This window comes from Vanacampus margaritifer, chromosome 9, assembly GCF_051991255.1.
Source record: "Vanacampus margaritifer isolate UIUO_Vmar chromosome 9, RoL_Vmar_1.0, whole genome shotgun sequence".
NCBI classification, from domain to species: domain Eukaryota; kingdom Metazoa; phylum Chordata; class Actinopteri; order Syngnathiformes; family Syngnathidae; genus Vanacampus; species Vanacampus margaritifer.
The window spans coordinates 25,659,493-25,677,448 of record NC_135440.1 but is presented as its reverse complement, the minus strand read 5'-3'; the positions used below and the strand labels follow the sequence as shown (position 1 = coordinate 25,677,448).

General features: G+C 37.5%; 1 protein-coding gene across 1 annotated transcript; it reads left to right on the top strand.

The window, feature by feature from the left end:
- The first annotated feature begins 550 nt into the window (after positions 1-550).
- Positions 551-17,886, top strand: LOC144057610 (telomerase protein component 1). Its single transcript, XM_077575396.1, has 13 exons — positions 551-833; positions 3,329-3,435; positions 4,437-4,636; positions 5,865-5,988; positions 6,252-6,373; positions 8,256-8,342; positions 10,204-10,293; positions 10,554-10,642; positions 12,169-12,382; positions 13,531-13,653; positions 14,887-15,052; positions 16,698-16,783; positions 16,881-17,886. The coding sequence occupies exons 1-13, from the start codon at positions 744-746 to the stop codon at positions 16,973-16,975; spliced, it is 1,593 nt and encodes a 530-aa protein (XP_077431522.1). The 5' UTR covers positions 551-743; the 3' UTR covers positions 16,976-17,886.
- Positions 17,887-17,956: the final 70 nt, after the last annotated feature.

Below are 17,956 nucleotides of genomic sequence, written 5' to 3'. Positions count from 1 at the left end.
TTAGTCGACAATAAGTCGAAATATACAATTAAATAAAAATGTTTCATTTCAATTATTGTATTTATTAATTTTTTTTTGTAGAACAATAACATAATAATCAATTATATTCGGTAATAGTACAATAGTACAAATTAGAATGAATTTATTTATAATCAATCAACCAATTTGCAAAAAATCCACTCTATCCACTTTTAAAACGCATATTTCATGGCTTTTGACTCCGCATAAAACTCTCTATGGTGTCTATGGTATTTTGTGTTATTAATTTATTGATCTTTCTTTTATTTACTTACCCACTTAATGATATATATTTTTTTTTTTGCATGACCGATTTTTACTCCATGTACAGCACTCTGTATGCAGCAATGGTTGTTTTAAAGTGCTTTATAAATACAATCGAGTTGACTTTAAATAATGTACCCATTTTAGTGACGATAGGGTCAATTAATAATGCAAAAATGCTTGGCTGTCCATTGGTGGCCCGCGCGCCTCAGAACAATTCCAAAACAGTCCACATGGTGTCGCTGTAGGAACAGACCGACATCTGAGACCGACACGTCTTCCGCATCAACATCCGGCGACACGTTTCTCAATCTTTCTTCCCACGTCGCTATTTAAATCCGCTTAGCGCTTTTTTAATGACAAACCTACGCGTTTTTCCTCCCATTTTTCCCTTCACAATATCTTCCAATTTGAGGGTCAGTGTGTTATAGTCATCTAAGCAGAGGGGTTTTGATTCCCAAATGGGGGAGGTGAGGAAGCTGCAGAAGAAGTTGAGGCAGATTGAGAATCTGGAGATAAAAATCAATCTCAACTCTGAGGAGAGATTCAAGGTATTCGAAGACGCTTATTATCTCTTTTCGGGTTTCGAGGACACAAATTTATATGAAGTAAAGCTTTAACAACATACATAAATGTACGATAGTTGCTCTGTTCCAAATATTGACGAATGCTGATATTTACTAAGCTTCACTTTATCCACATTTTACATTAAGGCCTTATTTCAAAATTGGCTTTCAAATTGTTATTTTGCATCCTTGCAAATTTCTATATATATATATATATAAAAAAAAAAAATCAGTTACATAAGTACTCACATCCTTTCATCACAAGACTGGCACACCAACAGTGTATAATAAGTCTACACACCCTTTGTTCATATGCCAGTTAAGAAAATGCCATTCATCTTGACACCTTAACCTGTAGCCTGGATTTATGTACAAGGCAGGAGATTGTTGTCAGATGTGCTAAACAGCCACACCTTGCCCCCCTTAATCAGTTGTCTTTTCATCCATTTTGGAGAGATGTCTAATTCTTTGCAATTCACTGTGTTCCATGTCCCTTGGAAATTCTTTTGTACCCGTCTCATGACTGATACATTTGGGAAAATGAGATCCCTCTGATGATGTGGAAGCTGTCTGAGGACCTTGTTTTGTGCTGGATGAGATGTGACTACAAAAAAAAATGTCAAGAAAATAATATAACAGCATCTGAACCTTATTAGGGTTAACCAGTGGCACTTTAAATAGTGTTTGATGACCTCCTAACATGAGCCTCATCCACAGTTACAAGAGGGTGTGCACACTTGTGCAATTATGTAATCTCCGTTTTTTTTAAAAACTTTTTTCCAGTCACATTAATGGTGGAACATTTTGAAAAATATATATTTATTTTGGTCTCATTTTTCTCTCTCACAAAAACCTGGCATTTGAACAGGGGCGTGTAGACTTTCTATATCATAATATGTTTTTGCCTCTGCAACTTTGTGAACTTTCCCCACAGCTCCTAATTGGAAGCGATTCCGCTGTGGGCTCCAGCGTCATCGATCTGCGTTGAGCCAACACTTTAGTGCTGCTTGTTTATTTGCAACATTTCAAAATATGTTGCTTTCAAAGACGACACAACGCCGCATGTAGCGTTGTTTCAAAACATGCTTAATGAGGACTCGCAACGGGGCTTTCCTACACATCGAAAATTGCAGCGGACAACTTCTCATCTTATTTGTTCAAATTCTTATGATTAAAAACTTTTAATTCATAAAAAAAAAAAAAATCAACTAATGCTACACTTTTAAATGCATTATTTTAAAGTTAAATTTAGAAATCAAATAATTTATTAATATTACATGATTGTTTATACTTAATACAAAATATATAGCTATACACAGATATAGTTCATAAAAAAAAGTCTACACACCCCTGTTCAAATATAATTTTTTGTCTTTTTGAAGGGGGGGGGTCGATACTACTTTCCCCCCCCAGATACCATTATGAATACTCAATTCTTGAGTACTTCAGATACTGATACCACAAGTACTTTTGATATTTAAAATTTCCAGAAAACAAAACAATACCAGATAATTATAAAGAAAGACTTCTACTGTATATCTCAATATCGCATTCTTCGTTAAAACTTCATGAAATTAATGGCAGTTTTCTAATTCTTCTAATTTATAGTTCCTGATTGTAAAATAGCCACACAGCCGATATTGAAGTACTCGATACCTTGAAAGAAGATCAGGTATCGGTCCTTGCCCATCCCTAGCTTTTTTGTTTGTTTGTTTTTTTGGGTGAAATAACAAAATGACACCAAGCTAAATGATGTCATAACTTTTTTTCCCCACTATTAATGTGACCTATAACCTGTACTGGAACTGAATTGGGCAAAAAAAAAAATCTGAAAAAGGAAGTAAATAGACACTTGTTGCATAAGTATGCACACCTTCTTACAACTGGGAATGTGGCTGTGTTTAAAATGAACCAATCACATTCATGCTCATGTCCAAACATACTGTATGCATAATATACTGTGTACACTTTATGTACAGTATCACCAAACTGTAATTACATACTTAATTAAAATTTTCTCCAAATTAGGTTAACATTAATATCATTTTGATACATGAATGCAATTTTGTCTTTAAATGCAATATTTGTGTTATTTATCAACATAAAATATTAGAAATGCTTTTGATACAGCTCGTCATAATCTTGCGTGGGGGGGTACCTAATGAAGTGTCCCGGCGTGTGTCTAGCTCTTCTCCTGACGCAACCCCGAGTCAGCCGACCTTTCTTTTTTTTTTTTTTTTATCCCCCTGTGAGTAATAGACAGAGTGCTCCTCTAACTCAGCAAACAGACACTTAATGCAAAGTCACTTGCCTTAATTCAAACCCAATAAAGCTCAAGACAGCCCGACGGGCGCACCTTCGCTTGTTGACGCGATATTAAAAAAAAAAAAAAAGGGCCGCCGCGCGGATAAACAACCTGTGGATGCGCCGGCTTTGCTTTACAGCCAATTTGTTGTGCGTCTCCGTCTCGTCTCTCTCAGATCTCCACGAAGGAGGAGCTGCGGCGCAGATTGGCGGAGCTTCAGCTGCCGCCGCGTGGCCCCCAGCAAGCCCCCGGGACCCCGGAGGCCGACATGAAAAGAGCAGCGTAAGGAAGCGAGAGGCAGGAAGGGGCCAGATGGGGAGAAGCGTAATTAGTCCAAACATTGACGTGGAAGCATTTGATCTTTTTTTTTTCTCCGTGTGTGCTTGCAAACACGGTGGAGGTCAAACCATGCCTTTAACTCATTCGCTGCCATTGACGGCTATAGACGTCAAAAATTCATTTGAACTATTTCTATTAGTTTAACATTTTTTTCCTTTTTTGTTAACAAGAGTATGAAAATCTAGAATTTTTTTATTGTACATTTAGAACAGATATAAAATGTGTGATTAATCGTGAGTTAACTAGTGAAGTCGTGATTAATTACAATTAAAAAATTTAATTGTCTGATGCCCAAAATTTTTAACAATCTTTTCTTTTTTTTAAATGCGGAAAAATTCTAGGTTTTTATTTATTTATTGTACATTTACAACAGAAATAAAATTTGCGATTAATCGTGAGTTAACTATTGAAGTCACGCAGTTAATTACCATCAAAAATTTAAATTGCCTGACACGATTTAAAAAACAACATTTAAAAAAGATTGTTAAAAATTAGGGCCGTCAGGCGATTAATTTTTTAAATCGTAATTAATCACATGATTCCACTAGTTAACTCACTATTAATCACAAATTTTATTTCTGTTGTAAATGTACAATAAAACATTTTTTTTCTAGGTTTTCATCCTCTTAACAAAAGTGGAAAAAAATGTGAAACTAATAGAAATAGTTCAAATGAATTTTTGACGTCTATAGCCGTCAATGGCAGTGAATGAATTAAGAACACAAGTGAACTTTCTCCTGCTCATTATGTGCCACGTTCATGACTATGAAATCCCCCCCCGAGGGGGATAAACAACAACAGTTGTTCTCGAACCTTTTACACCAAGAATGAAAAATGCTTTTCTTCTAATCCAATATATGAAGAGCGCATTTTTCCGCATTGACCCGAAAAAGCCACCGACGGCTTCTTATTCATTCAGCCCTTGTTTTTGCAAACTGGCACAGGGAGGACGCCCCCCAGGTCCTTCCATCACAAGCGCCCTCCCCGGCCTCCAAGATCCTGAGGGGTCCGGAGGAGGCGCCGCCTGCCACGCGGAGGGCGACAGGAGGCTCGGCGGGGACGGCTCGCCGCCATCAAAGGTCACCGGATGTCACGGACGTGTCACGCGAAGGACGAGACGCGTCCGACGAGCGTCCGGATCGAGGTGCGCTCGAGCGGAGAAAACACTTGCACCGATAGCATCAAAAAGAGAGGAAAAGAGATGAGACGATTGTGATAAAAAAAAAAAAATGCTCTCAAGTAGATGCGCAATGATTCATTGATTAACAAATTAAATAATCATCATTTTTGATCATCGATTCATCATTTGGAGACCTAAAATTGTCGAAATCAGTTCTTCATGTGATCAATCTGGACCTGTTCGAGAAAGGCGGGGCTTGCTGTACAATACTTCGAGCTGATTGGTCGATGCGGCATCTTTGCACATTTTGTTCCAATAACTGATTCATCGGCCAAGTAAAAAACAACAACATAACAAATAACTTATTTTTTGGTCCCTTAATGCTTCCAACAATAAATATATTGATTAATGACAGAACATTTGACTGCTTTATAATAATGTGTCCTTTAGTAATTCTTATGTTTTAATTTAACTTTAACTCATTCGCTGCCATTGACGGCTATAGACGTCAAAAATTCATTTGAACTATTTCTATTAGTTTTTACATTTTTTTCCCCACTTTTGCTAACAAGAGTATGAAAACCTATAAAAAAAAATATGTAGTAAATTTCGAACAGATTAATCGTTAGTTAACTAGTGAAGTCATGTGATTAATTACAATTAAAAAATGTAATCGCCTGACGGGCCTAATTAAAAAAAAATAGAAATAAGGGGCATTTAATTGTAATTAATCGGATGATAATTTTATATCTGTTATAAATGTACAGTTAAAAAAAAATCTAAAAAAATGAATGAAATGGAAAAAAAAAGTTAAACTAATAGAAATACTACACATGAATTTTTGACGTCTATAGTCGCCAATGGCCGTGAATGAGTTAAAAAAAAAAAGAGAGCTCCAACCTGAATTATGACACCCTCTTAACTCTTTGACTGCCAGACGTTTTCAGAAAAGGGATGCCGTGGGTGCCAGCCGATTTAAGCATTTTGACTGATCTTTCAAGGTCCACAGAAAATGTTGTGTTTGGACTATGGGAACACACATACTACCAAATAAAAGATTGGACTCTCATCTTTCATCAGAAAAAAAAGTTTGTTTCTACCTTATTCCGTTTTTCAGTAATCAACAATAGAAAATGGTTAGTTTCACCTCTGTTTTGAAACAAACGTCTTTGGCACTCCTCCCTAGGATTTTACTAAACGTTATTTAACGTTTTTGGCAGTAAAAGAGTTAAATGTGTTTCTTTTGGTTCAGATGCGGAGCTGACGTCCCTGAAAACGCGTTGGCAGAAGGCAAAGTTCCGCTTGAGGCTGCTGGAGGGTCACAATGACATCATCACCTGCGTGCTCGCCGTGGACAACCTGGTGATTTCGGGCAGGTAAAAAAAAAAAAAAACACCAACGTGAATTTAAAGAGCTCTGAGTGCCTTTCATGTATTATTCAACGTCCGCCTATGATCTTCATTGCATTGCATTACCCCGAGTGTAACATTTAACACTCTCTCTCTTTTTGTGTCAACTGGTTTCTGTTCGCAAGCCGCTCTGATCGCTCGCTTCAGATCTCTTAGCAGTTTATTTTAACTTTTAACTCTTGCACTCATTTTATCCCTCTCTCTCTCTCTCTCTCTCTGCGCACTTCAAGCCGCGATACTACTATCAAAGTATGGCACGTTCCCACGGCAACGGAGCACAAGAACCTGGGGGGTCACACCGGCGGGGTCACCTGCCTGGCTGCCCCTCCCGCTGAGTACTGCAAGAAGTTGGGTGAGGAAACCGTCTTTTCATCATTACATCATTTCTTCCTGCTATTTTGTCTTTGGTATACAATAAAAAGACAATTCGATATGCGTCACGATTCAGCTTGATCCGACACGGTTGCATCTTAAAAATAAATAAATACAAATACAAATTATTTTTTGTTGAATCCCAAGCTGAAACTCAACTTTATTTATAGAGCGCTTTGCAGTAGGGCTGGGTTTGAAAAAAATCAAATAATCAATATCGAATAGATTTTTTTCTTTTCGAGCGTGATATCGATTCATAAAACCATTGATTGGATTGATTATTTTAGTATCTCTTTTTCCCATAAATTAACAAGAAAATCGAATTTTAAAGTATTTTTTTTTTTACATTTATGGAAGACCTGAATTATTGCACTTTATGACTTTACAATTATTGAATTAGAATGATGAAAACATTTTCATGCCATCCATGCTGATGTCAATGTTTGTGTAGCACTTAAATGATTATAACACTTTATTTCAAAATAAATCATTTAACCAGTTACTGCCTGCAAATTAGGGATTTAATGTTTGTGGAGTTGTTTTTATTTTTTTTTACATTTCCTTGATATTCAAGCAGAATTGATGTTCCATAATTAACTCATTCACTGCCATTGACGGCTATAGACGTAAAAAAAAATAAATATATATATATAGACGTCAAAAATTAATTTGAACTATTTCTATTAGTTTAACATTTTCCCCCACTTTGGCTAACAAGAATATGAAAACCTATAAAAAAAAATTATTCTACATTTAGAACAGATATACAATTTGTGATTAATCAAGAGTTAACTAGTGAAGTCATGCGATTAATTATGAGTAAAAAAATGTATCGCCTGACGCCCCTAATTTTTAATAATCTTTTATTTATTCTTAAAAAAAAAAGATTATTAAAAATTTGAGGCGTAATTTTTTCGTAATTAATCGCATGATGTCACTAGTTAACTCACAATTAATCACAAATTTTATATATCTGTTCTAAATGTACAATATATTTTTTTTAGGTTTTCATACTCGTTAACAAAAGTGGGGAAAATGCTGAACTAATAGAAATAGTTTAAATACATTTTTGACATCTATAGCCGTCAATGGCAGTGAATGAGTTAAATCAATATCGGATTGAACTGAAATGAATCGAATCGGGGGCAAAAAAAAAATAAAATCGCAACCGAACTGAACTCTTGAGAATCGAAATCGAATCGATCGAGGAAATTTGAATCGATACCCAGCCCTACTTAGCAGCCATTTTGTAGCATCCTGGTGCCTCACAAGAATGACATTAAAGTAAGTTGAGGATCGTCATTTAGATAAAAAATAGTGCATTGCCGCCATCTTGTGACATCCTGCTGCCGAGGAACTACACTGAAGCGAGGTGACTCGAGAGACTTCATGTAGGACAAAAGCAGTGCATTGGCGCTAAGAAAAGTGAGATTAAGAAGCTTCGTAAGTCGTGCTTTGCTGTCACCGGCTCACTTCTTCAGGCAATTAGAATTCATTTTGGGGCAAAAGTCAACTCCTATTTCTGCACTCTCACCTTTTATCCACCTAATGAAGGTGCGTCTGGATCTCGTCTCCCGCAATGAATGAGGGTATGCGCACGCACACACATGTAGGGAATGCATTCAGACCCGTGTGTGCGTGTTAATTATTGAAGCGCTTCATCACGTCAGGTCCAGAGAGAAATAAGACTCTCGTGTCAGTCTGACTGAGTGCCAACACTTGAACTCATGCACTCAATATGTCTACTCTATTAGCTCCTCCCCCTCAGCGCTGCTCCCAACACAAGCATAAATCAAGCACTTATTTACAGTTATGTAAACACATCCCCCCCCCCCCCGACTTGATCGTCCCCCTCTCCGCAGCCCGGTCGCTGTCGCTGTCAGACGACGAGAGGTTCATTTTGAGCGGCTCGGCGGACTGCAACGTCAAGATGTGGGCCCTCGGCGCCGGTGAGATGAAGACGCCGCAGCACAAAGATGAGCTTTTAACTCTTGGACTGCCAGACGTTTTCAGAAAAGGGATGCCGTGGGTGCCAGCCGATTTAAGCATTTTTGACTGATCTTTCAAGGTTCACAGAAAATTATGTGATTGGACTATGGAAACACCAAATGAAAGATTGGACTCTCATCTTTCATCAGAAAAAAAAGTTTGTTTCTACCTTATTCCGTTTTTCAGTAATCAACAATAGAAAATGGTTAGTTTCACCTTTGTTTTGAAAAAAACGTCTTTTAACGTCTTTGGCACTCCTCCATAGGATTTTACTAAACGTTATTTAACGTTTTTGGCAGTCAAAGAGTTAATCGCTCGGGCAGCAACTGCACTTTTTGGGGACTTTTTGCTACGAATGACGAAAAATATCATTGGGCTTTCCGCCATGAGGATTTGGGAGCTAATAACGATCAGTGAGTTTAAAAAAAAACAAAAAAAAAACAGACATCAGCGATCCAATCAGAAGATGGATCTCATCTACTGCCTGTCTTGACTTGGGGGGAAAATAATAACAATTGAACCCCAATAATTCTCTATAAAACATTCATAAACAACATTCTATACAGGGAAGATGGGGTGTAAAACCCAACAGAATTTTTTATTTTTTTTTATATAATGGTGTACTGCAAATTTTGGTATCGATCCGATACCAAGTAAATACAGGGCCAGTATCACCGATATCGATATTGATACTGATTAAGGTATATCATTATTTTTTTTATATTAAGCTAGCTGTATCATTGAATGGCTTATTCACAATCAATTTTCAACTTTTAAGTGTTTTTGTTTCCCTTTTAAATAGAAAATACTTTATCAATGTTTACACCCCCCCCCCCCCCCAGAAACATTACAACCATAACATTTTTTTTTTTTAACTTTCTTAAATAAAGTGCACAAAGTGATCACAGGAAAAGAAATTTCAACAAATACTTCATCATATACTGTTGAGAAACTAGAAATACAAAAGTAAAAAATTCTGCCTTCATCACTTCTTTTTCAACCTAAATAAAACAAGATGTTAAAAATGATCAGGCAACAACAAAAAGAGCCAAACTGGAATTAAATTACTAGATCGATATTTTAGTGCCAGTATCGATTCGATATCGATACTGACTTGGTATCGATAATTGGATCGATCCGCCCACCGCTAGTTTTATGAAAATAAATTCAACTGACAATCAAGTATTGAGATTACGAGGGGGGAGAAAGTCGGAATTTCATGACGATAAATTCAAAATATGGGAAAAGTGTTCGTATGAGAGTAAACTAGTAAAAAAAAATGCAGAATTCTCTTTGAAATAAAGATACATTTGATGTGCGAAAAAGTGCCATTTAAACAGTTTAACGCCATAAACTGAGATTATTATTATTCGTTTTTTGTTTGTTTTTTTAACAAGAAAAAATTTATGAAGAATGAAGTCAAAAAAAGAGTCAATAATTCTCCAAATGCGTTCATTTTCTTAGCTTTGAACACGGCAAATCCAGCTGTTTTTATCCATCTCTGCGGGCGGCCATTTTGCCACTTGCTGTCGACTGGAAATGACATCACAGTTGCTCAGGTAATGACCAATCATGGCTCAGGCCAGCCGTGATTGGTCAAGTGGCAAAATGCCCCCCCGATGTTGCTGCATAACTCATCTTCCACAAAGGCAATATGAATCAGAATAACTTAAAGGGACAGTAAAGCCAACTGAACTGAAATGTTGCCTTTGTGTGATGCCAAAAACAGACTTTCATGTTTGTTTGTGTGTGTGTGTGTGTGTGTGAGCAGTCCTGGTAATTAAGCTCCACCCCCCCCCCCCCCCAATTTCTCCCACGCAGGCCAGTGTGTGAAGTCCATCTACACATTCAACGCTGTGACGGCGCTCTGCTTTGTGCCCGAGGGCGACGGCTACATCGTAACTGGATCAGGTTTGTGTGCGGGAATAACAAAGGCCCGTCAGTCAAAGTCCAGCGCGGACACAAAAGGAATGTGATATCGAGCGGCACGAAGACGAATGCGGGCCGTTATGTGTGACCGCGCGCGCGCGCGGTCGAGGGAGATGTAGGCGCGCAATTTAGGCCAGGCGCGGGGGGGGGCTCAGGTGCGTCGGCCGCGACTGGCGGTAATGGCCGCCGCGCGCCTGTCGCCGAGCGTTAACCCGGCACTCTGTCACACACCCGCTCCGCAGACGGGGGCAAGGTTCAAGCCTGGAGCTGGCGCACTTTGGAGAACTGCCAATCAATCAACGCGCACCAGGAAGCGCTCACCTCCATTCAGGTAAGTGGCTGCGTCGCCATGGCGACAGACGGGAGAATACTCAAATGACCTCGTAGAGAGAGAGACGAGGGGGGGTGGGGGCGTAAATTCTTACATTTGAGTTCAGTAATGACATCAATGTAAAGAATTGAAAGGATGCTTGAGTTGGGGCTGAAATTTAATTACAATTTCAATGATTACGCTCCACAATGACAAAATTGGCATAAACAAAAATAAAAGATTATTATTACTAATTGTGAGTTGTTTAAAAAAAAATTAAAAAATAAAAATCTTGTTTTGTCCAAAAGAAACTTGCTTAATTATAGTGCTTCAATTAAATTAATTTGTCTTAATATTTTTTTATGTTTGAAAATGTTCTTGTTTTGCACCAAACAAACTAATGATCGTCCTTGTCTTATTATTACCAATTTAATCGTGATTAATATTTTCTTCATAATCGAGCAACCCTAACTTGGCTCATTGAGCCATTTTGAAGCAGTAAAAAGTTAATATTTTGTCCAGAATTAAGAATTAATAACGTCATTATTTTTCTTGTAAAATTAATAATTTTAAAAACAATTTAAAAAAGCAATGGCAGTTATTACAAAAACGGCCAGCAGGTGGCAGTAGAGTATACGAGATCAACCAGGGCCATGTTGCAAAAAGCTCTTTCCCCCCCGGTTTAAACAAATTTGTGAATAATGATGAAACTTGGCTATATTCGAATGCTAATTGCTGCAAAACGGAAACAACTACAAATATACTTTTTTTTTCTGATGAAAGAAGAGACTCTAATCTTTCTTTTGGTAGGTTCCATGTTTTTATATCAATAAAACATTAATATTCTGTGGGCCTTGCAAAATCAGTCAAAATCTAGTAAAACAGCCGGGAGCGAAGGGGGTTGCTTCAGTGAATAAGGCTGCAAGTGAGTAAATGAGGGTTTTAGTCTAGTCTAGTTTTAGTCCGGTGAAAAATGTGTGTTGACGAAATTATTTCCGTTTAGTTTTCACACTATAGCAGCACACACTTGACTCGTCATTGTGGCCGCCATTTTGTAAAGAATTTGGCTCCATCCTTTCCCAGGGTGATTTGCCAAAGGAACTCTTTTGTGTGGCTTTCCACCTCTTTTGGACTATTTTCAAGCAGCTTGTGGATGTGAAAAACCTGAAAACAAATGTTCCTCTCTCGTAGAAACGTGACGACACGTTTTCAAGAAATGTGTTTGTCGAAAAAGCTTTTTGGAAAATCCAGCCGCCTTGTCTTATCCGAGCCCGTTTATCCGCTTCCAATTGGGTTTTTGTTGGCATGTAAATGTACAGCAAAATCCTTTTTTTTGTTTTTTATATGAATATTGAAATCCAGAGCTGTTTTTGTTCAATTTGCAATCATCGCAGTGCGCCTGCGGCGGCTTTCAAGCGCAGCGCGTCGCCGTCATTGTTCATCTCCGCTAGCGCCCGCCTCCATTTCTTAACAATTACCCCTCGAAAGCAAACGCATGCCGGCGTGTACGGTGCGCGCGCGTCGCCATGACAACCTCCCCCCCACAGTCGCAGGGCCCGCTGGTGTTCAGCGGCTCGTCCGACGGAGGCGTGTCGGTGTGGGAGAACCGCCTCACCCAGCGAGACCCGCTCAGGCTGCTGCACGGCTGGAACGGTCAAGTGACGGGTTGCGCGGGGGGGCGCCTGGCCCTCAGCCCCCGGGGGGACCGGGTGCTACTCGCCTATGGACGGCCGTGGATCAAGATGCTGCACTGGACCACGGGTGAGAGGGCGGAACCGGCAAGTCGTGATATGAAGTGGAGCGAGAGAGTTTGTCCAAATGAAGTTGTTAATAAAGTATTACAAGAAAAAAAAAAAAAAGTAATTTCATAAATTTAAAAAAAAAAAAAAAAAAAAAAGAGAATAAAGTTGTAGTATTTTGACAAAAGTGTGAGAATTTTCTAAGGAGAAAGTTGCTAAGAATTTTATGAGAAATACAGCAAAAAAAAAAAAAAATCTGGAGTTTTTATTTTATTGTTATAGCTATTTTTTAATTGAGCTATTTACATTTTATTTTACTGAGAACTAAGTTGTAGTGTGACAAGAGTTGGGATTTGATAAGGACAAGGTATCGTGGGAAAAAAGCCGCCATTTGTAATTGTGTGAGAATAACGCAATAATACAAGAAGTAAAAACTGTATATGAATAAAGTTGTAGTATTATGAGGAAAAAAGTAGCCATCAGTAGAAACGTCAGAATTTTACGAATATAGTAAAATAAGAAACATGTCTGAAATTTATGCTAATGAAGTCATCCGATTGTAATGAAAAAAAATTGTATAATTAGTATAATAAAAAAAAAGTAAAGTTGACAGTATATAATTAGAATGAGGAAAATAAAAATTTTAAATAAAAATTAAAAAAAAAAGAATGAGGAAAAAATATTTGATTTTGTAATAATAAAGTAATAGTAATAGAAAAACAGTAAGAGATTTATCCAAATAAAGATGTCATTTTATGATGAAAACAAATGAGGACAAAAATACATAATTTTGAAAGTTAAATAGCTATTGTAATAAAAGAAAAAAGTTAGGAATATATGCTAATATTGTACTTAAATAGTAATATTAGATAAAATACCTTTTTTTTTCAGAGTATAAAGAGTAAAAAAAGGATCATTTGAATGAGAATAGTCTGGCAAAAGTCTTAATTTGATGAAAAGAAAGCAGTTAGAGTTTTATAATATAGTAAAGTTGTACCCTGATGCAAACACATTTCTACAGAAAAAGGATTGAATGAATTCCGTTTGCAATTTATAAATTGCTGTTGGGACTTTACATTTGCCAAGAGCGTTTACCTGCTGGTTGCTTTTCTCGCAGCTCGTGTACGTACGCCTTCATATTTCAACCTCACACCTGTCCAATTATCACAGGAAGCGTATCCCGACTGACCAATCACAGCAGCGTCACCGGGGTGACCGATTGCGTGCACCAGACAGCCGGCCTCCTAATTGGCTCCTGCTACGACGTAGCCAATGGCGAGAGTATGCTTAACTGTGAGTATGTCACTTCAGAAGCTGTGAGTACGTCAGAAAATACATTTCTTTACATTCCCTTATGTACGTTTTGTCTTGTTTAACTCATTCACTGCCATAAATTCATTTAAAAAAGAAAAAAAGATAAAAAATTAGGCGCAACATGCAATTCATTTTTTTTATTGTAATTAATCGCATGACTTCACTAGTTAACTCACAATTAATCACAAATTTATATATCTGTTCTAAATGTACAAAAAAAATAATTCGAGGTTTTCATACGCATACTTAATACAAAAATACTAAACTAATAGAAATAGTTAAAATGAATTTTTGACGTTTATAGCCGTCAATGGCAGTGAATGAATAAAAAAAAGAAGAAGAAAAGATTATTAAAAATTTGGGGGTTATACAATTACATTTTTTTATTGTAATTAATCGCATGACTTCACTAGTTAACTCACGATTAATCACAAATTTATATATCTGTTCTAAATGTACAAAAAAAAATTTTTGAGGTTTTCATACGCATACTTAATACAAAAATACTAAACTAATAGAAATAGTTAAAATGAATTTTTGACGTTTATAGCCGTCAATGGCAGTGAATGAATGAAAAAAAAAAGAAGAAAAGATTATTACAAATTTGGGGGTCAGACAATTAAACTTCTCAATTGTAATTAATCACATGACTTCACTAGTTAACTCACAATTAATCACAAATTTTATATCTGTTCTAAATGTACCAAAAAAAATCTAGGTTTTTATACTCTTGTTAACAAAAGTGGAAAAAAATGTTAAACTAATAGAAATAGTTCAAATGAATTTTTGACGTCTATAGCCGTCAATGGCAGTGAATGAATAAAAAAAAAGAAGAAAAGATTATTAAAAATTTGGGGGTCAGACAATACATTTTTTAAATCATAATTAATCACATGACTTCACTAGTTAACTCACGATTAATCACACATTTTATATCTGTTCTATATCTTGTTATTTATATATTTATATCTGTAAATGTACAATAAACAATCTAGGTTTTTATACTCTTGTTAACAAAAGTGAAAAAAAATGTTAAACTAATAGAAATAGTTCAAATGATTTTTTGACGTCTATAGCCGTCAATGGCAGTGAACGAGTTAAAAACGTATAAAACTGGAGTTTCACTTGATTCCAATGGTGAAAATGAATTTGCAAGGAGTACGTAGCGTTACGAGCTCGCTCTCAATCTCCCCCGCTTGCTCTCCCCTGCAGTGTTCTCGCTGCCTGAGTGCCACTACCTGGCCTCTCTGACCTGGCCCCGAGCCCCCAGGATGCTTTGCTTCGCCGCGTGGACCACGGGGAGCGGCGACCACCGCTGGGTCAGCGGCGGGCGCGACCTCGTCGTGTGGGAGCAGCTCCCCGGCGCCGGGAAGCAGAGGTACGCCGCCGTCTTCCGGTCAATGATATTCCCTCATTTGCATATTCCTTTTTTTTCCCTGGCATTGCTAATTGCATTTGTTTAATGGGACATTTTAATTGCTTACGCACATCTGAGGGTCTCCGGAGTGCCTGCCCACCCATCAAGTGTGAAATTAAACTACCGAGTACTCCTTTTGTGAGCTCCCTGTCAGAAGATGTCACGGGTTCATTTAAATAATAGCGCACCCTAGACACGGCGTTTCTTCACCCGTGACTTGCCCCCGAAAAGCGAGTCATTTGACGCCCTGCCTAAAATGTTTTATAATTGCCGATGGTAATATTTCAAACTGTAAATATTCCACAAAATATGATATCCATCTCAGTGGTAGATGTTACAACTTTGAAGTAGCTCTTCATGTACTACTTTCCTAAAGCAGTCAACGTTGTAATTTGGCGGCAATATTTAGGGACTTTTTCACAAGCATATTCGAGCTTTTAATTTGCCAAAAGGTACGAGAGGGAGGAGTAATTGTTTAATTGTTGCGCCAGTCCCCCATAATATTTTGACATGACATCACAAATGATTGCAAATTATTTTGTGGAACTTCAACTTATGGCTGTCAGATGATTAAGCACTATTTGGCTACGCTGAACATCATGACGACAAAATACAAGCAATATGATTATCTTCAATATCAGTGACTCACCGACATCTTGCTCCGGCGGATTCCCACTCAGCGGTCGTCATGGTAACGCCAAAGCCCTACTTGAGTCGGCACACCCCGCAGTTGAGGGTCGTGGGGGGGGGGGGGCAAGTATCCCATTTGCATGAGACATAACAGTAAAAAAAAAACTGACTTACCACATAAACAATTTCAATCTACACTTGTAGCCCTTACTATCGCTAAAAAAAACAATTCTTGTTAACTGGAAAAATAAACAAACTCTGAATATCGACCAATGGTCTAACCTCCTCATAAATCACATTTTAATGGGAAAAATATCTGCCTCAAATAAAAACCAAATATCAAAATTTATAGAAACATGGTCTACGTAATATAGAATTTTTTAACCTAATTCCGGTTACTTAATTCTGTCTGTTAGCGAGAGCCACTACATCGTGATAACTTACATTGATGTTTCTGCATTTGGCAATTTATTATTATATTATATATATAAATATATATATATATATATATATATATATATATAAATATAATATTTTTTTTAATGGGCTTTAGGTGAACTGATGAATACACACGCTCGCTCGCACGCACACACACACGCACATACACATCCACATACATATATATATATATATATATATATATATATATATATATATGTGTGTATATGTATATATATTTAAAAAAATAATAATAATAAAAAAAAAACATTTATTAAATTTTTTTTTATTTATTTGTTTTTAAAAAAAAAAAGGAGAGCAATGATGATGTCAAATCGAATGAACAATACTGAGCTCTCCTGAAAAAAAAATGAAAAAAAAACAGTAAAAAAAAAAAATTTGATGGCGGACACCTGTGGCTCAAAAAAGCGCCACGTCATGAAAATCGTGATGATCTGACCTGTTATTTATTTTAGACCCGAATGAGGAAAACACATGTTGTGAAAATGAGCTAATATGCGACTTTAAACGCCAACAGGGGTGACATCACGGTGAAGAGAGACGTCCGGTTGGAAACGCCGCTGGAGTCCGAGGGGGACACGGAAGACGACGAGGAGACGGACGGTAAAAGACGCGCGCTTCTCCCGCCTCGCGGATTACAGCGTTAATTTTAGACGGCGCGCGTCGTGACAAATTCCTGTGGCCTCCTTGTTAAACTTAGAACACCTTGATGATGATGACGACGGCGGCGACGCGGGAGGAGACGAGGACGGCGCGGGGTCCGCCGGCTCGTGGTTACGTTGCGTCCTCCAGTGAGGAGCCGCGAAGGGAGAGCGGAGGCTGGATTGACTTTTGCGTGCTTCAAGGGACACAATTCACTTTTGGGGGGGGCTCACAAATGGCACAATTGGGACGGGAGTCATGACAGCGTAAAGAGGGGGAGAACTGCAATCAGGGTTGCTCCAAATGTGCTGGTGGAGTTTTTTTTGCATGTCATCATTTACATTATTTTTTTTTACATTTAATGTTGGGAAGCGTCAACCCAGGCTAACGTCCTGTTACTTGAGGAGCAAAATTTGCACCCACTCTCTATAAATATGACTTATCATATTCAGTTATTCATATTCAATACTGTGTTAATGAATAAATCTATTCGAATAACAGGCACATACGTGTACAATAATCTTGATATAAAGTAAACCCTGATAGATAAAGAAAGCAAGAAAACAAACACAAGGCCCCGATGCAAACACCATTTAAAAAAATTAATAATAAAAAAATCAAAACTGTTTCATAAATATTTAAATGAGTAAGACATCGCTTAAATATATTTTTTCTTTATGTATAAGCAAGCGTGACAGAATGGAGCAGTTTCTCTAATGCCTTGGCATGTGAGCCGCAGTCAGCTCATGATGTCACTCATTAGGCCACACCCCTTCATGGAAAACAGCCAATATTACAGTATGGAGAGTAACACTTTTCTCCTTCAAATAAACTGTGCTATTTTCTCTTTATTAAAAAGTCATTGACAAAATGAATGTTCAGGGGAGTCTGGGCAGATTAACGTCGTTTCAATTCATCCGAGTGGGACAATTGATCACGTCGCGGTAACACTATTGTTTACATCCGTGTTGTCACCGCCCACGTTTGACGCTGGCGGAGTAAACACTTGTCACCTGAAAGATACATAAAAAAATAAAAATAATTCAATCATCTTGGGAATTTGACACTTGTGACTCTTGCCTCCCTTTGTGTGTGATTGTTTAAATAAATCCTTCAAAACCCAAATTTGTATTT

Excerpts from the sequence above, each read along its gene's own strand:
- LOC144057610 (XM_077575396.1), top strand. The coding sequence starts at position 744 with ATGGGGGAGGTGAGGAAGCTGCAGAAGAAGTTGAGGCAGATTGAGAAT. Across the intron at positions 4,637-5,864 it reads CGACGAGCGTCCGGATCGAG|ATGCGGAGCTGACGTCCCTG; the intron begins GTGCGCTCGAGC and ends CTTTTGGTTCAG. Across the intron at positions 8,343-10,203 it reads GATGTGGGCCCTCGGCGCCG|GCCAGTGTGTGAAGTCCATC; the intron begins GTGAGATGAAGA and ends TCTCCCACGCAG.